Source organism: Lynx rufus, unplaced genomic scaffold (assembly GCF_022079265.1).
Source record: "Lynx rufus isolate CCGP_SWC_20201006 ecotype Redwood Valley unplaced genomic scaffold, mLynRuf1.p SCAF_44, whole genome shotgun sequence".
Classification (NCBI taxonomy): Eukaryota; Metazoa; Chordata; class Mammalia; order Carnivora; family Felidae; genus Lynx; species Lynx rufus.
The window spans coordinates 874,883-892,535 of NW_025814861.1; the positions used below are offsets into that span (position 1 = coordinate 874,883).

The 17,653-nt window shown below is 59.4% G+C and overlaps 1 protein-coding gene across 1 annotated transcript in view; it reads right to left on the minus strand.

Annotated features, from left to right (window-relative positions):
- The window catches only part of NTNG2 (netrin G2), a 63,319-nt gene that overhangs the window by 35,816 nt on the left and 9,850 nt on the right, over window positions 1-17,653 (minus strand). The window contains exon 3 of the mRNA XM_047098189.1: window positions 1,845-2,488. Coding sequence (XP_046954145.1) covers window positions 1,845-2,488 — 644 coding nt within the window. The remainder of the gene's footprint in view (window positions 1-1,844; window positions 2,489-17,653) is intronic.

Below are 17,653 nucleotides of genomic sequence, written 5' to 3' on the forward strand. Positions count from 1 at the left end.
GCAGACTTCCGTCCGACGCCTACACCCAAGATGTAGAAGTTCTGCATGCGGGTATAGTATACATTTTACAAAAACGGGCTTATCCTGGACACAGCAGGCAACGAATTGCTTTTTCCTCTCATCAGTAACTCTGGGCTTGGGTGGTCTTTCCGGCCGTGGAAAGACGCCCCCAGCGTATGTCGCCAGGCCCATGCGGCCTAACCCGTGCTCCCGACTCCTGATTACGCCCCACCATTTAACTGTCTATCGTCACCACCCAGTGAGAGGGGCGTGATTGTTATCATCCCCATTCTACAGACGGGAAAGCCGGGGCACGGAGAGGCCCTTGTCCAGAGTCTCCCGGCCAGTAGACAGAAGTGCTGGCAAAGCCAACCAGCCTGTCCGGCTACACAGCCATCCTCCCAACTGTCACACCAGGGCTTCGCACGCCCGAGCGCACCTCAGAATCCCCGGAGGGCTCGTGGAAACACAGAGTGCTGGGCCCGCCCCCGGAGTTTCTGATGCAGGAGGTCAGGTGTGGGGCCCGAGAATTTGCATTTCTAGCGGGCTTCCGAGGGAATGCTGACGCTGCCAGGCCCGGAGTCACGGCTGGAGAGCGCCACATGCTCCTGTCCCTTGTGACTGACCCCTTGCTTGTGCAGGGCCCGGGCTTCCCCGAGCCTCTCCCCCGAGTGCACACCAGGGAGTTACAGAGCTGGCTCAGGGACAGAGGACTTGCCCCTGCAGACCAGCGCATTATCTGTCGGGTGAACGAATGGCCTGGACAGCAGGGGGACGTGTCATCCTCTGCCATCTTTTCTGGGGATCAGAGGCTGTTTTTACCTATGATGGTCTTTTGCCTCCGCCCAAAAGTGGCCTCAAACATCTCCTGCCCCGAAGCTCCGAGTCAAGGATTAACGCGGCCGGTGTGGGCTATCCACACCCCGCGTATCCCCAAGAAAAGTCTGGCTCTTGATTTCTTGATTGGCTTCTGGGAGGCAGCCTCCGAGCCCTTGCGACGTCTTGCCTGGTAAGAGCGTCTTTGTGCACCCGGGGTTTTGGGACACATCAGATCGTGGATGGCGATGATGTGATTTACGGCAGGGGGCTCTGGGTCAAGGGACGGGAGACCAAGGTCAAACATACAGGCAGTCAGCCGTGCCTACGTGATCCATTCCCAACACAAACCCCGGATGCCAAGGCTGGCACAGGCCTCCCCGACTGCCACGCCTCCGCACGTTATCGCGCATCATTGCCGTGAGCATCGAGTGCTGTCTGCAGGACCGCACCGGCTCGCACCAGTGTCCCCCGGGGCCCGCCCAGGCCACCTTTTTCTGTTGCCGATCTCAACCTCTTTTCAGTGTGATAAACTGTAATTGAGAGCGTAACAGTTTTGCCAGGTTCTGGGAGTCCTTCCAGCAAATCATTAGGCCTGAGGGTGGTCTCGGGGACCCCCAGACACAAGCATCAATTCACTGAGTTGCTGGACAATTACAGAGCACTCCCTGAGCGCATGGCTTTCACCCAAGCCCTGCCCACACTGCCCAGCTCCGCTGGTCTCCTCTAGGCCTTCCAGCCCTCCAGGCCCTACGGGGGGCCTTTATCATCCACCATTCACCTCCCTCCATGGAAAAACCCGTGTGGCCACCAAGCAGCCTCGTGGATGAAATACTACATAACATCCTGAGAATCAGGTGACATCTCAGGAACCAGGTAACATCCCGGGAACTAGGTACTGTCCTGAGTACCAGCTCACATCCCGGGAACCAGGTACCATCCCGGGAACCAGGTAACGTCCTGAGCACCAGCTCACATCCCGGCGCGCCCCTCCCCGCCCCCCCCCTCCACCGCCCGCCCAGGCTTACCTGCCAATGACCTCGATGTTGGAGATAGCATAGAAGTACTTGTAGAGGTTCTCCCGCTGCACGTAGGTGCCCCCCAGCGCCGGCCGCAGCAGCCTCATGCGCAGGTCCGTGAGGGTGAAGAAGTCCTTGAGGCCCTTGGCGCTCTCCAGGCGCGTGTAGAGGTTGCCCATGTTGCGCATGTCGGGGCCGGCGAAGATGGCCAGCCGGTCCCGCACCTCGAAGCGCACGTGCTTCTCCTTCTTGGAGCCCGCCCAGCGCGAGTACTCCTCGGTGCACAGCACGCGGTGGGCGCCCGACGCCGGCAGGTCGCGGGCCCGGCGGGGGGCCATGCCGAAGGCCTCCGTGCAGTCCTCGGCGTAGAACTGGTAGGGGTGCCACGTGCGCCCGTTGTCCAGGGACTTCTCGAGGACCATGGCCGTGGGCCGGCCGTACTCGAAGGTCACCACCACGTCGTCCGTCAGCTCCACGCTCTTGTTCCACGAGAGGGTGATGTTGGCTTCCAGGGGGCTTGGGTAGCGGCTCCAGGGGACGCTCTGCCAGTACGTGGCCAGGCCCTCGTCCTCCCTGTCGAACATGAGCCGGGGCGGGTGCGCCAGGTCTGGGTTGGACGCGTCACACTCGTTGCTGCACAGGTAGGGGTTCTCCTGTAGGGGGAGGAGACGGCAGGGGTGGGCGCTGGCCGCTCGGAGGCCCCGGGGAGCCGCGGCCCGGCCTGGCCCCCACCCCCCCACCCCCACCGTGTGCCCGGGTGTCGACCGGGAGGTCGGGGGGCCCGTGGTCTGGTGTCCGGGCACCGGGCGCCTCTCCTGGGCCGGCAAGCCGTACCCGTTTCCCCAAGGCACATAAAGTCACGCAGGCCCACGGCTTCCCAAGGAAACACACACTCGCTCCTACTCCAAATACAGACCATCAAGAAGGGAGCGTGTGTGCGATCGGGGCTCCTCGTGGCCCGCGGGAAGAAGTCCTACCTCTTCAACACAACTCTTTAGTACTCTCCTTCCACCGTATACCTGGAGCCCAGTCTCCCCCTCCCGGGCTCCCGTCCTCCACTCCCGCCGTGTCCGTGCCCCTGAGTCTTTGCAGACGATATTCCCTCTCCTCGACGTGCCCTCCCGCTCTCTGCCGGCCTTGAAAATTCCTACTCACGTTCTTAACCCTTTAAACATCTCCCACCCCAAGACGCCCTCCTGACCTACTTTAAACGGTACCGTCAGTAGCAACCCGAGGGGCTGCGGTAGAGAAACTCAAAGTCACGGCAAATATTGGTTGAACCGCCGCCCGGCGTCAGGCATGATGTCTCCGTTACAGACCTCATGCGGAGTCTGGGAGCGCCGGGAGGTTGCTGGGTGAGTCTCAAGAGGGTGCATCTTTGTGGCGGGTCACTTCTGGGGCCTTGGCACAGGCCTGGTGGGCTCAGTGGGGGGGGATGCTGGCTCGGCCCCCCATTTTCTCTGCCTCCTCCCCGCCTGCCCCCCAGGAGGCGGGCAGCCCACTCCCAGCCATCGATGTGGCCCCTCAGCTGTCACAGATGCACCAGGCCAGTGCATACCCTAACAGTAGGGGAAACCGCTCATGGGGAGACAGAGGGTCCTGGAGACTCTCTCCACTGTGGGGCTCAGTTTTCTATAGGCCCAAAACTGTTCTAAAACATAGGCTATTAATTAAAAAAAAAAAAAAAAAAAGCCGTCACAAAGAACCACAGTGCCCAGACTGCTCACGGCCCCTTTTGATGAATATTTCAGGTCTCTGGTTTGCTCAGAGACAAAAAAGCATGGATGTGAGTTAAAGTCTCTCCCTCCAAAATGAGCCACCCGGCTCCCACGGGGGAGTGGGCGCGTTGCCTCCTGAAAGGCCGGGTTGGTGCCCCGGCCAGCATCACCGCTGATGCCCTTTAGTGGGGGACGAGTTCCCAGGCCGCCCCGGGGTCCTGGGTGGGCAGGCTGGCCCCGGAGATTACTGCAGCAGGCTCCACGAAGCCTTGACCAAAATAGCTCTGTCCTTGGTCCCCCGTGGTGCCGCTGTCCATCTCACCTGGCCCGGGCCCGCTGATCCTCAGGATGCGCAAACCTCGGGATGGAAGGGGTAAGCCGCTGAGTCCAACTCCTCGCTCAGCAGACGGGAGAACAGGAGAACAGGAGGGACTGGCCCAGGTCCCCCTGACGGGGTCGCGTTTGAGGATGAGGCCTGCTCCTGTCCTAGACAACCTCGGGGGTGTCCTGAAACGCGGGTGACTTCGCAACATGGCAGGGACAGGCATCTGGCTCTGCTCGTGGGGAGTCCCAGCTCCCTTGAGCTCCAGCTCAGTGACCTTGGGCCGTTGCCCCGAATGGGAAGGGGGCTGAGAGGCTCCCTGGGGATGGCCCAGCGGCCTGCAGAGGCCAGGCCTGGTGGCAGGAGGGCAGCAGACTGCGGGGGCTAGAGGAAACAAGGCTCCCCCGGGGGGACAGCCCCTGCCCCAGTCCCTCTGCCGGCCCCCAGCAGAACCCAGAGGCAGATCTGGCTCTGGTCATGCCATTTGGGATGGAGACGCCCAGAGCTCACACATGGACACTGGGGGCAAGAGGACCCTAGGTTGGCATTCCCCCCCCCCCCAGCAATCTCGCGCTTCCCACCCCCAGTTCCCCTTCTACTGCTGCTGGCACCCTGTTAACGGCTAACTTGTGTCTCCCTCCAAATCCCTCCTAAACGTCAGGATCTCGGAATGTGACTGGTCGGAGATAGGGGCCTTTAAAGGGTGATTAAGTTAAAATGAGACCATTAAGGGGCGTCCGGGTGGCTCAGTCAGTTAAGTGTCCGACTTCCACTCAGGTCATGATCTCGTGGTTCGTGGGTTCGAGCCCCGTGTCGGGCCCTCGCGCTGACCGCCCAGAGCCTGGAACCTGCTTCCGATTCTGTGTTCTCCTCTCTCTCTGCCCCTCCCCCACTCATGCGCGCTCTCTCTCTTTTTCTCTCTCAACAATAAATAAACATTAAAAAAAAAATGAGACCGTGAGGATGGGTCCTGATCCAACACGACTGGTGTCCTTGTAACGAGAGGAAGTTTGGGTCCACAGAGAGACACCGGAGGCGAGTGCACACAGGGGGGAAAACCACGTGAGGAAGAAGGAAGAGGGTGGTCATCTGCAGGCCAAGGAGAGAGGCCGCAGAAGAAACGAGACCTGCCTGGGGCTTCAAGGGTCACACGAACTTTGATCTTAGACTTCGGGCCTCCAGAGGCACGAACAAATAAATTTCTGTTGCTTAAGCCACCCGGGACCTAGCTCATCCCCAAGTTGGGGACAAAGGGAAGGTTAGGGTGGGAGCAACAGTTCAGAGGGGCAGGACTGAATTGTGAGTTTTTTATGATTTCCCCAGAAGCTCCCTCTCTGCAAGCCTGGTCTCCAGCATGCCGTCACCAGGTGACATCATACTTCGTGCGCGTCCGGATAACTCCCATCGATCCAGCACCTGGTTGCCTTTTCCCTGGTTGCCTCATCTCCTCTCCCCTCTGAGTCTGTGCTCCTGTGGCCACTCTCCCTCCTCGGGGTTTTCAGAGCCCTACCCCCATGCACCTCCTCCAGGAAGCCCTCCTTGCCTGACTCAGTATTTAAACCCAGTTCCTTTGTCATCCATCCTGGGTTATCAGGGTGTTCATCTGGGACAGCGTGGGAAAGCCTCTGTATAGGGCCTGGACCTCAGTAGCCGGTCACTAAATTAGAGTTATTACGGTCATCATATTAATCAGTTATTCACATAACGACGCTTCGGTTAATATTCCTCTATCTCCGGTCGGATGTCGATATTATCCCTGTCAACCCTCCTAACTGCTGTGACTCACCCACACTTCACCTTTCCCCGGTTTTTCTCCACCCCCCTGCCTTACCTCCCCTGCCCAGCCTCTTGGGGGACCCCACGGGGGGACATCGGATCCAGCACGACCCCCGGCTGCGTCAGCCTGTCTGTTACCAGGAAGACTGACACGGCCCGCTCTGCCAGGGGACGGGGGGGCTCCAGCTCGGCTGCCGACACCATGCGGCCTTCACCTGCAGTGCCCTCTGGCCCCCCGCCCCCCCGGCCCGGGAAGCAGATGGTCAGAAACTAATGAATCAGCCTGTGCATTTACCAGCCCCGCGCCTGCTGCTGAACGGGCTTAATCAACAGCGAGCACGATAAATAAATCCCAAGCCATCGCCGGCACAAGTCTCTCCGCCTCTCTCCCATTTCGCTTCTTCCTTCCGCCGCCCTGCCCTCGCGCCCCAAGATCTTTGAGTTCCATTTAACCACTTAGGGGTGCGGGGCGTGTCCCCTGCTGAAGGCGATGTCCACGCGGGACCAGCCGTCCGTCCCAAAGGGCGAGGCTCTCGCCCTCGCGTTCCTTCTGTTCTCCCCTAGCAAGGGTCCCGAGGAGGAGCCTGGGGTGAGGGGCCCAGTTTACCCCAAGCCGCCCACCCCCACCCCGTCCCAAGGGCTGTGCTTCAGCTCATTACAGCAGGTGCGAGGGAGGGGCTGGGCTGGAGGGTAGGCGTCTCCTTCCTCAGTCTGGACATTTCCACCCGTCTCTGTGACATCAGGCTGATAATGAAACAAACAGTCCAAATAATGCCTAGTGTCTAATACCTGGCCTCACACCAGAGAGAAAGTTAGGGGGTGTTTGAGGCACGCCTTTAACCTTTTAGGATGATACCAAAGCCAACACCTGATATTATCAAAAACAGTGAGGGGCGCCTGGGTGGCACAGCCGGTTAAGCGTCCGACTTCAGCCAGGTCACGATCTCGCGGTCCGTGAGTTCGAGCCCCGCGTCGGGCTCTGGGCGGATGGCTCGGAGCCTGGAGCCTGTTTCCGATTCTGTGTCTCCCTCTCTCTCTGCCCCTCCCCCGTTCATGCTCTGTCTCTCTCTGTCCCAAAAATAAATAAACGTTGAAAAAAAAAATTAAAAAAACAAAAACAGTGATTAGTTGTTTAGACCTTTTATGAATAGCACCAAAAAAAAAAAAAAAACAACTAAAGAAATAAGAATCATGTCCCTGATTAAAAGCTTTGAAACTTTCTCCCAAAAAAAAAAAAAAAAAAAAAAAGTCACACACCACATTTTGCATCAAATCCTGGGGATTCATGGGGTCCCGTCTCCCCATTTAGGAGCCCCGGTTCTGGAGTCTGGAGCAGTTAAGGGAACTGGCTTGGAGCTCCACAAGTCCTGGGTTTAATCTCAGCTCTATCCCTTGAGGCTGTGTGCCCTCGAGAAACTTGCTTTACCTCTCTGAATGTTTCGTTTCTCATCCAACCTGTGAGATAACGCGCGTGAAATACCTAGAAAACGTCTCCAAGCGGCAGCAACGATTATTCAACAGCAGCTCCAGACACACTCGCTCAGGGGCTTTCCTTGCAACCTTCCTGGGGAAGAAGTAAGGCTGAGGGCAACCGGCTCATTAACAGTAAAATCAGAGCCTCACACGAGCCGCCGGCTGCCTTGGGGACCGCGGGCTCAGGAGAGCCTAACGAACCCTGCCGTTCACCGAGTGCTAACCGTGTGCCAGGCTGGGCACCCATTCCACGTGGCAGACTCCCAGCATCCCCCCCGGGCGGTCAGTGTTCCCGAGGACGTGCCACCCCCCACGTCACTTCCTCTGAGCACAGCGGGATCCAGCCAAGGAAATCTTGGGGAAGCCCAGCCCGTCCTACTTGCCTGGCTGCAGGCTCTCCCATCTCTGCAGACACACCCAGGAGGGGTGGCGGGGAAGGGCAGGGGCGCAGGGCGAGGGGAAGGCAGCCAGCTAGGACGACAGCACCAGAGAACGGGGTGGGAACAAAGCGACAGACACACCGAGCAGGAGTCGCTTGGGAAGAAGTATCCTACGGAGAAACCATTTCGTACCACGATTTTCAAACCTTCCCGCGGGCTCTCGGATGCTTTCGCTCTTGTGTCATTTTCTGTGCAAAGGGGCGACGGGGGCGGTGGGGGGGGGGGCGGTGGTTACCGTTGGGAGTCAGAAGCCAGCCTGGAAGCAGTGTAGACGACAGCTTTGGGCAAAAAACATAATCGAGCAGGAAAGCCAACTGTGAGCAGGGATGGGGGTAACCGTGCCCAGGGGAGGTCTGGCTGTCTGGACCAAGGAGCCTCTGCGGGGTCAGCGACTGAAACTGTAACCAAGCCTTGGGGAGAGGAACCAACAGCTCTGCGAGGACGGGCCCGCATCCTAGCCCGGGTTGAGATGAACAATCCCCGACGGGGCGGGCCGTGGTGACGTGTGCAGCAGCGTCAGAGAACTCCCCCAGGCGCCCACCGGCCACACACAAACCCCCGCACCTCCCCGCTGGACGGGAAGCCCCGCGAGGGCAGCGGCCCCACCCGCCTCCTTCCTCCCTGCAGCCGGGACCCCGGCGCTCCTCGGGGCTGCTTGGGAGAACTTGGCGGAGTGGACGGAGTCCAGCGAGGGCGAGAGGGCTGACTTCTCAGGGCCCCCGTGAGAATCACACTAGGCTCCGCGTGGCAAGCGCCTTGCGTGACCCCGGCTCGCCAGCGATGGGTGTAGGGACAGCACCACGGCCGCCGCCAGCTGGGCAAACAGCACGGTCCACACGCCACGCGTGGGCCGTCCTGGAAGATGGGGTCCTTTCATTTACGGTCTACAAAGGAGGAAAGGCTGAACAATGTCTCAAGGTCACACTGCTTTTTTGTTTGTTTCTTTGTTGAACATTTATTTATTTTTGGGGAGGCAGAGAGAGACAGAGCGCAAATGGGGGAGGGGCAGAGAGAGAGGGAGACGCAGAACCCGAAGCGGGCTCCGGGCTCCGAGCCGTCGGCACAGAGCCCCACGCGGGGCTCGAACCCACGGACCGCGAGATCATGACCTGAGCCGAAGTCGGACGCTGAACCCACTGAGCCCCCCGGGCGCCGCAAGGCCACAGGGCTTCGAAGGGGCCAAGTGGGACAAGAAGCCAGGGAGTCGGGCTCGGTGATGTGGCAGGAAACTATGCCCTTTGCCCAAAAGGGAAGGACGCCACCGCCCCCAGACCCGTGCCGCTCCCTTGAGAGTCGGGTTCCACGGGGAGGCAGACAGCCCATGGCTCTGCCACCCAGGCGTGTGGGCAGGCCCAGGGAACAGTTTAGCAGCTGACAGATTTTTCTGAACCTGTCTGCCGAGTTGCCAACTGAACTGTCTCATGCTCAGCCCGTCAACCTCGGCGCGGCTGGAGGCATCTGCTGGTGGGAGGCGGGAGGCTGCCAAGGAGAGCCCTGGGGAGGGGTGGGGGGCGAGGGGTGCCAAGGCGGAGGGACGCGGGGCAGGGCCATCACCAGGCATCCCGAGGGCTCTGAGGGTCAGGCGAGGCAGCACCAGCTCCCTCTTGCAGAACTGGACTTGGGCGAGCAAAGGTAGGGGAAAGGCAACAGGCAGCTGAACCAGCCCCTCCCTCCACCTTGCAGGATGCTTCTAGAACTCCGGGGGAAACTCTTCCAGCCTGGGCAGGTGTGTAAGTCAGTCCTAAGTCCCCTGACCCATAGGGTCACGGATCTGGGATTCAGGTGATTGTCCCTAACCCCACGTATGACCCTGGGCGGGGACTTGCCCTGTCGGTGCCTCAGTTTCCCCATTCGGGAAATGATCGAGCTCTGACACTGACCTCGCCGAGTCCACGTTCCTCGGCCCCCCACCCCACCTGGGAGGCAGGGCACAGAGGGAGGGCAACCCCTCCTCCCTCCACTCCAGGGAGAAAGCCAGGGTGCCCAGGGAATTCTCCCTAACAAATTATTTCCTATTTATCGGTAAGAGAAGTTGCAGCGGGGATAAATTATTAACAAAGCGGAAACGAGATTCTGTCGCGAGCAGATTCTAATTCCAGCTGCCCTGGCGGTCTCTGGCTCCCCACCCCCTCCCTCCCTGACCCTCTCCTCCTGGGGTTCCGCTGACCCCTGTCTCTGTGGCTCCCCCCTCCCCAACACCCTCGGCCCCCCGCAGGCTTCTCTCCCTCACCCTTTTGGGTTTCTGTTTGAGCTGGAGCCTGGACCGAAGCAAGGTCACCCCTCCCTGCTCGTGAATCAGCGGAAAGCGACCCGAATGGCATTTCAGGGCAGAGCTGCCGCTGGCCAGGGCAGCTCCCCTTGGTTTTTTTTTTTTTCTTTTTTGGTTTGGTTTCTTGTTGGAGCCGTTTCTTCCCAGCCCAGCCACTGCTCATAGGAAAGGCCAGGAGCCTGGACAAGGGGCCTTCCCTGGCCTCATCCATCCCGGCAACGAGCATCCAGAGGTCACGGCGAGAGCCCCCCCACTCGCCCCCAGCCACAGCGGGCATCTCCTGGTCAAAGGTCCACTTCAGACCCCCCGGGCCCGCCCTGACCCCAGTTATTCAGCGGCCCAGATCAGCTCTCCACTGTTCCAGTTGTCCAAGTTGTGTGGGAGGAAAGGGAGGCCTTTCACTTCAACCCTGCCTACAAGTTACCTCCTTCCAGAACCTTCCGTGACTGGGACTGCACTCTAGGACAGCAGGGACCAGGTCTGGCCTACCCGTTCCCCACACTCCCCAGTGACGATCTGCATGAGGACCCCCAGCCATTGGCTGCCACGAGAGTGTTTGTCGAGCCCTTACTCATGAGGGCACCTTCTCGCCCGTGCCAGTCAGTCTCCTTGCTCCGGCGCAGCTCAGAGAGGGTGAGCAACCCGCCCGGCACCACCCAGGGAGGGCTGAGTGGCTAGCCGGCTTCCGACAGCCGTGGGAGCAGCCGGCTGGGGTTGGTTCTAGAAGCCGGCAGGGACCCCCACCCGCCAGTCCCGTGCCCCACCTCTGGCTTTCCCGACAGACACAGCCAGCAAGACCTTCTGGTGACCAGAGGGCATCAGGTTGCCCCGGAGGACTGTCCAGGAGGGGGTCAGCTGGGAAGCCAAGGTCAGAAGGACAAGGGTGCAAATGTCAAACCCCCACTCACCAGGAGGGCAGGTCCAGTAGGACTGATTTCCTCCCTCAACTGAAGAGCCAGGGGGGATGGGTGGGGCCTTGTCAAGGCTCTGGCCAGACAAGAGTTAATCTTTCTAGGAGCTTAAAATTGTATAGCAGTCTCCCCGCCACCTCATCCACACGGGATACTTTCTAGTACCCCCAGTGGATGCTTGAAAACCCAGATAGTACCAAACCCCACATGTACTGTTTTTTTCTTCTTTTTTAATGTTTATTTTTACATACATTTATTTACTAATGGGGGGGGGCGGTGGAGAGAGAGAGAGAGCTCGTGAGCAAAGGAGGGGCAGAGAAAGAGGGAGAGAGAGAGAATCCCAATGCGGGACTCGATCCCACGACCGCGAGATCTCGATCTGAGCTGATATCAAGAGTCGAACGCTCAACTGGCTGAGCCACCCGGGTGCCCCTACCTTTCTGTTTTTATTTAAGAAATCTCTACACCCAGGGGGCGCCTGGGTGGCTCCGTGGGTGAAGCGTCCGACTTCGGCTCAGGTCATGATCTCGCGGTCCGCGAGTTCGAGCCCCGCGTCGGGCTCTGTGCTGACGGCTCGGAGCCCGGAGCCTGCTTCGGATTCTCTGTCTCCCTCTCTCTCTGCCCCTCCCCTGCTCATGCTCTGTTTCTCCCCCTCTCTCAAAAAGTAAATAAACATTAAAAAGGAAAAGAAAAGGGGCGCCTGGGTGGCGCAGTCGGTTAAGCGTCCGACTTCAGCCAGGTCACGATCTCGCGGTCCGTGAGTTCGAGCCCCGCGTCGGGCTCTGGGCTGATGGCTCAGAGCCTGGAGCCTGTTTCCGATTCTGTGTCTCCCTCTCTCTCTGCCCCTCCCCCGTTCATGCTCTGTCTCTCTCTGTCCCAAAAATAAATAAACGTTGAAAAAAAATTAAAAAAAAAAAAAAAAAAGGAAAAGAAAAGAAATCTCTACACCCAACGTGGGGCTCCAACTCACGACCCCGAGATCAAGAGCTGTGCGCTCTTCTGACGGGGTCAGGCAGGCAGCCTGACCTGTAGGCGCACAACTATGCGGGACCCGTTTTCCCCTGTAGGCGCACAACTATGATAGAGTTTCATTTACCAATTAGGCACAGCAAGAGAGCAACAATGGTGACTAACAATAAAATACAACAGTCATAACCAAACACGGTCACAAAAGTTATCTGAGTGTGGTCCCTCTCACTCTTCCTGTGATGTCCTCACCCCTCCCGTGACACGAGGTGACGAAAGGCCTACGTGACGGGGCGCGGTGAGGCGAGGGATGTGGGCACGGGGACACAGCGTGGGGCCACCGTCTGACCCAACGCCAGGAGGGAGATCATCTGCTTCCAGACCACGGGTGACTGTGGGTAACTGAAACCACAGACAAGGGATGGCTGCTGTACTCTTAAAAGAGAAAAAGGATGCATTCTGTTTTGCCCTGGGCATATGTGGATTCTTCCCACAGCCAGATTTCTAGGAATGTTCGGGGTGGGGAATTCTATCCCAGCCAAAGGGAGCCTGTACCGATCCCTATGGTCCCCCCCCACGGGCGGCTTCGGCACCCCAGCCCCTCACCTGCTACCACATCACTGACCAGGCACGTGCAGGCGTCGGTCTCAGACCAGGAACGGCTCCCCCTCCATTTGCACACCCCCAGCGACAGGGAACTCATTACCATAAGAAGCAGATAGGCCAAACTAGACTGCTAACTCCCTAGAAAGTCTGGCAGTATATTTTTGCTCCCACTCCACGTACTTTCTTTGCCCCAGGCCCCTTGCTTTTTGCGTTTTGGTCCTGTTTTCTCTGCTTATGCAGTAAACAGTTTCTAATTGATCTGAAGAAGCATCTAGAGAAGCTGGATTCGCCCAAGCCCTCCTCCCCCCCCATGTCAGGAGCTCAAATCCTTCCCCACCAGGGCCAGCGGGAAGGCTCGGTGCCTCCTCCTGCACAGACACAACCCATTCGGCCAGGGAGCCGCCTGCCCTGCTCTCCGTCTTCCCTCCCAGCACATCCCACTCCTCACCAGAGGCCCCCCACCCAAACAGATGCTTTTGCTTAATACCTTTTTGCAAAGTAAAGAAGGAGAGATGGGGGGACGAAAGAGAGGAGAGAGAGAAAGGGAGAGAGGAGAGAGAGGGAGAGAGGGAGGGAGGGAGGGAGGGACCGGGCAGGGTGGGGGCAGGGTGCAGGGAGGAGAAAAGCCACATCCAGAGAAGCCGGGTAAAGTGCATTATTGATTCAGGACTCAGAAAATGCTTAGAGAGTAGGAAACGCACCTGCTCTTTAAAAGCTTGTGCAAAGCTGAAGCTACACACATGCAGCCTTCCCAAAGAGGGCCTGCTCTGCTGACATGAATATTTTATCAGGGAGGAAAGAAAAAGTGGTGGGGAGGACTTCAATGCTGGGGTGGGGGTGGAGGGCAGAGCGCGGAGCGGCCCCCACCCCCACCCCGAGAGCAGACCTTGGCCTCCTTGCCAAAGAGCAGAGCAATGGGGCCTCGGTGGTCCCGAAAGGGGCACCCACTGAAAGGGGAGGGTCGGGGAGGGGTGAGGTCCGAAGCTTGATCCGAAGCCCCTCCCCTAACCTTTGCCCTGCCACTGCCAGCCCTCCCCCACACTCCCCTGCTGAGCCCCCTGAGGCCACCCCTTCGGATAAAGTCCAAACCCCAAGGGGTCCTGGCTCTGCCCAGCCCCCACCATTCACGCCCCGCTCTGCCTTGTTTCTGTTTTGCTTTTTCTTAAACTTCCACACTGAGTATTGTCACTGGACAATTGGGATCATGATTTTTCACGTGAGACTTCCTCCTCTCTACGCGTGACAATCCTACGAGCTAAGGCACAAGTCCTCATTTTGTTTTTCAGATGAGGAAACGGAGGCACGGGTAGGCACGGTGCCCAATGGGACCTCGGTGAGCAAAAGGCAGAACTGGTGTTAGAAATTGCAAATTACGTGCTCTACGGAAAGCCTAGCAGGCTACCTGTCCCTCGCCATGCAGTCATTCCTTGGTTTAGGGGCAATTTAATGGCTTTGTGGGCCACAGATGCAAGAGTGGACACAGCGTCCAGAGGGATGGGGACTGCCTGTACGAACAGCCACAAGCCGAGACCTTGAAGGCCTTCTTCTTGCTGGTCTCTGAGGAGCTGAGAAGTGGTGGGGCAGCCCGGGCAACAGCTGGGCACACTTGGACAGCTGCACCACCCTGTGGATGAATCCTTTGGAGAGGGCAGGGGTGGCGAGGCTGAGCTGGTGAGGGTCCGTTCGTTGATTTATTCACATAGCCTTACCGACTGTTCCCGCATGTCCTGTTTGCAAAGTAGTCCCGGCAAAGCAGCAGTCAGGCCAGGCTGGTCATCAAAATTCCTGGAAGGGAGGGCGTGCAAATATTCCTGGGCCCTCAGGCCGGAGATTCGGCTCCGGGTTAAAAGCAAAACCAACCTACCAAACCCCTCCGCCGTGACTCGGATGCCCGGTCGGGTTTGGGCATTCTGTGACGTCAGGCCTGCTATCACCATCACCCCTGATTCATAGGCGAGGGACGTGGAGCCCCCAGAGGCCAGGCACCGACTCAGGGTCACACTTCTAGTAACCCGGGCATTTTGACCCCTTACGGGGGCACTGAGCACTCTACGGTGACCGCCAGAGAAGCCACCCTTGGCTTGAGCCCCCAAAGTGGCCCAGGTGACAGGCCTGGAGGAGAACTGGGCTGGGCTGGTCAGGAAGGCTTCCTTGGGGAGGTGGGGTTTCGGAAGGGCGGGCCCGGAAGGAGGGGTGGGCTAGGGACGGACAGGCGAGGAAGATTCAACCAGGCTGTGAGGAGGGGGGCCCTGTGCAGCGAGGCCCCGTAAAGGCCAGTCTGGACGTGCAGAATTTGCGCAGGGAGAGACGAGTTAACGCACTTGGCAGGCCGGGGGCCTGGCGGGGAATGGAGGGGATGAGGGCAAAGGGGCGGCCTGGGGCCAGCGGCGGCCTTGACATTCAGCAGCTACAAGAGGGCCCTGACTGTGGCTGGCCAGCCTTCCTCCGGGAAGAGGGGTTAAGAACCTGAGAACAAAGGGCGAAGGGACCCTGAGGCGGGAGCCGGCACCCCTCAGCCCCCAGAGGCCCGAGCAAGGCTGGGGCGTCCGCAGGTCAGGGGCAAGGACGGGTTCCGAGAACGAACTCTCTCCCTCTCTGGACTTTGAATTTAAAGGAATGACAAGATGCTTAAGGCCGGAAGGGATCCGGCTGGTCCTGGGAAAGGCTGAAATGGCGGTTCTCACACTTGGTGGTGCCCCGGGACCGCCTGGGGAGTCCAATTAAACCCCGGTGCCCAGGCCCGCCCCAGGGACCGTGTGCAGGATGGGCAGGGAGCACACGGGATCCCCCGTGCAGCCGGCTGAGAGCCGGGCACGCGGGATGCGGGCCCCAGCAGAGCCTCGGATCTGCACAGCGACCCGGCCCCTGCCTTCTCCACTCCCCCAGTCCCATCGGCCCACCCGAGTTTGGAGCCTTCAAGAAGGCCGCCCCAATGGTTAGGAGACACGGGACCGACGGAGGAGACAGGCACAAAATCGGACCCCCTTTCCTGATGCAGAGGCGCTGCTCACCGTGGTTCTCACCTTAGACGCACCCGGGCCCCCAGACCAGCCACGTCACGCCCTCTGGGGTAGGTCCTACCTCTCGGGGCGGTTCAGCTGCCCAGGAGACTCCAGCGTGCAGCCAAGCTCGAGGCCACTGCCCCGAGGACCCTGCCGCGGGACAATTCTCCATCTGGCGGTGGCACCCGGCCCCCAGCCCCTCTTTCCTACCGCTACCCCCAGGCTGAGAGGCGGCCAGATTGTTGGGGATCCCTGGTGGGAAGGGGCGGGCTGCCCAAGCCAGGCAGACAGGCCGGTGGAAGGCGGTGGAAGGCAGACGCTGCCACGCTCCCCCCCTCCCCGTGGCTCTCTCCCCCCTCTATTTTTAGGTCCATTACTGTCCATTGTTGGGGGTGTATTTTTTTCCCCACTCTTTCCCCAGAAAAACAGCTCAGGTTCCTCCAGGCAAAGCCGTCTCCCCAGAGCGTGGGAGCACACACACTGCCAAGTAGATATGATATAAGTGAATTATCAACTAAGTGGATCTGCAGACTCCGTCATGTCTCAAAGGGCAGTGGGGGGGGGGGGGGTAACCGCCACCATTGCTCACTCCTCCCCAGCCCTCCCTCCTGGGGCTGACAGGGCGTGCTGGGGGAGGAGAGGCTGGCAGGGACAGTATGCTCACCTGGCACGAAGGGCCACACGAAGGGCCACACACAGATGACAACCAACTCAATCCATCAGGCGCTAAGCTATTCAGAGCGCCTCACGTCAGCTAAATGGCCTGCTTAGCGGCTAAGTGCTGGGTCCGGGCGGCCCAAGGTGGAGGTGCCGAGCTCGTCTGCTTCAATGCTGTGTGACTTTGGGAAAGTGGCCTCCCCTCTCTGAACCTCGGGTTCCTCATTATTCAAAATGGGTATAGGTATGGGATCTACCGTAAGTCTTCTGGGAGGGTTCAATAGGTTAGGTGAGATTAAGTGCTTGGTATACAGTAGGCGCTCAATAAATGCAAGCTGTTGGTTCTCTGAGGAAGAGGAGGAGGAAGAGGAGGAGGGGGAGGAGGATCAAGACAATCCTCAGACAATAGGACCAGTCAGTTACAAGAAGGAAAGCATTAATTTTCCTGAGCATGAGGGCCCCCCAGAAGGACCGTAGGGGTCCACGAGTGGACTCAGGGCGGTGTGCTTGTAACCGTGTGTGTGCGCGCGCCTGTGTGTGTGTGCGTGTGTGTGCGTGCCCTGTTCCTGCAGGAGTACCATGGACTCTCAAAGGGGTCTGAACCCCCGAGGCAGGAGCCCCTGCTGAGGGACGGGTTGGTCTCCTGCTTTGTTTGTCCCCCTCTGGGTCCCTCCTGGGTGCCTGGGACCTTACTGGTTTGCTCCCCCGCCTCTCCCGCTCCCTCTCCAAGTTTCAAGGTCCCGAAGGTTAGCAGCAGAATCAGGGAACGCAGTGGGGTTCTGAGGTTGACCAGCCGACAGGAAATCTCCACCTCAAGACTTGCCTTGAGGTCACCCAGCTTCTAGAAACCGGTCCAGTGGGGAGCCCGGACTCAGCACGGTGCCAGCCCCAGAGCTGTGGGATTTGGGAAGGTACCTGGGGTGGGGACAGGGACAGCAACAGGGTGCCCTGTGGCTGGCTGGCTTCTCCTTCTACCGTCACCTGCCTTGGGCTGTCTCTTGATTCCCAGAGGGAGGGGACGCCCCAAGAACCCCAACTGGCCGCCGCCATCTGCTTGGGCCAGAGCAGAGGAAGGTAGCTCGAGGGTAACGTGCAGGCTCCATCGCTCACTGGCCTCCTTTTCACCTTTGCCCAACAACAGACTCTGCTATGACCGAGGGGGAGATGCCCTGGTCGTGTTTCATTTCCTTTTATTTCCCTGGTCGACACTTGGAGTCAAGTGGACAAATGACATGGGCCGAAGGAAGGAACCGGGATGAGGGATGGAGGGATCCAAATGGTCCCGCGGCACCCAGGGCAAACAGCCGGGGGACAAGAGTGCCAGATCCTTGATGACGGGCCGAGTCCCTTTCACGGGGGGGGCGGGGGGTAGCTCTAGAAGGCCCCAGGTTTAGGTGTGGAAGGCAGATCAATGGGAGGGACGCAGCGAGAGCTAGGGTGCATTCTCTAATGAAGGTGACCCTTCCACAGCTGGGCCCTGAGATCCCGGGTCCCCTTTCTGGCCACCTTCCGTGGTGCTGCTGCAGCCGGGAGAACCACAGCCTGGCGGGGGGGGGGGCAGGCTGGGATGGGGGCCTTGGAGCCCTCTGGGCCCCGGGAAAGCCAGCTCTGAGCACAGCCCGGTCACCGGGGGCCGCACACACGTGTGAGAGCTCACCCGGGGGTGGGGGTGGGGGCA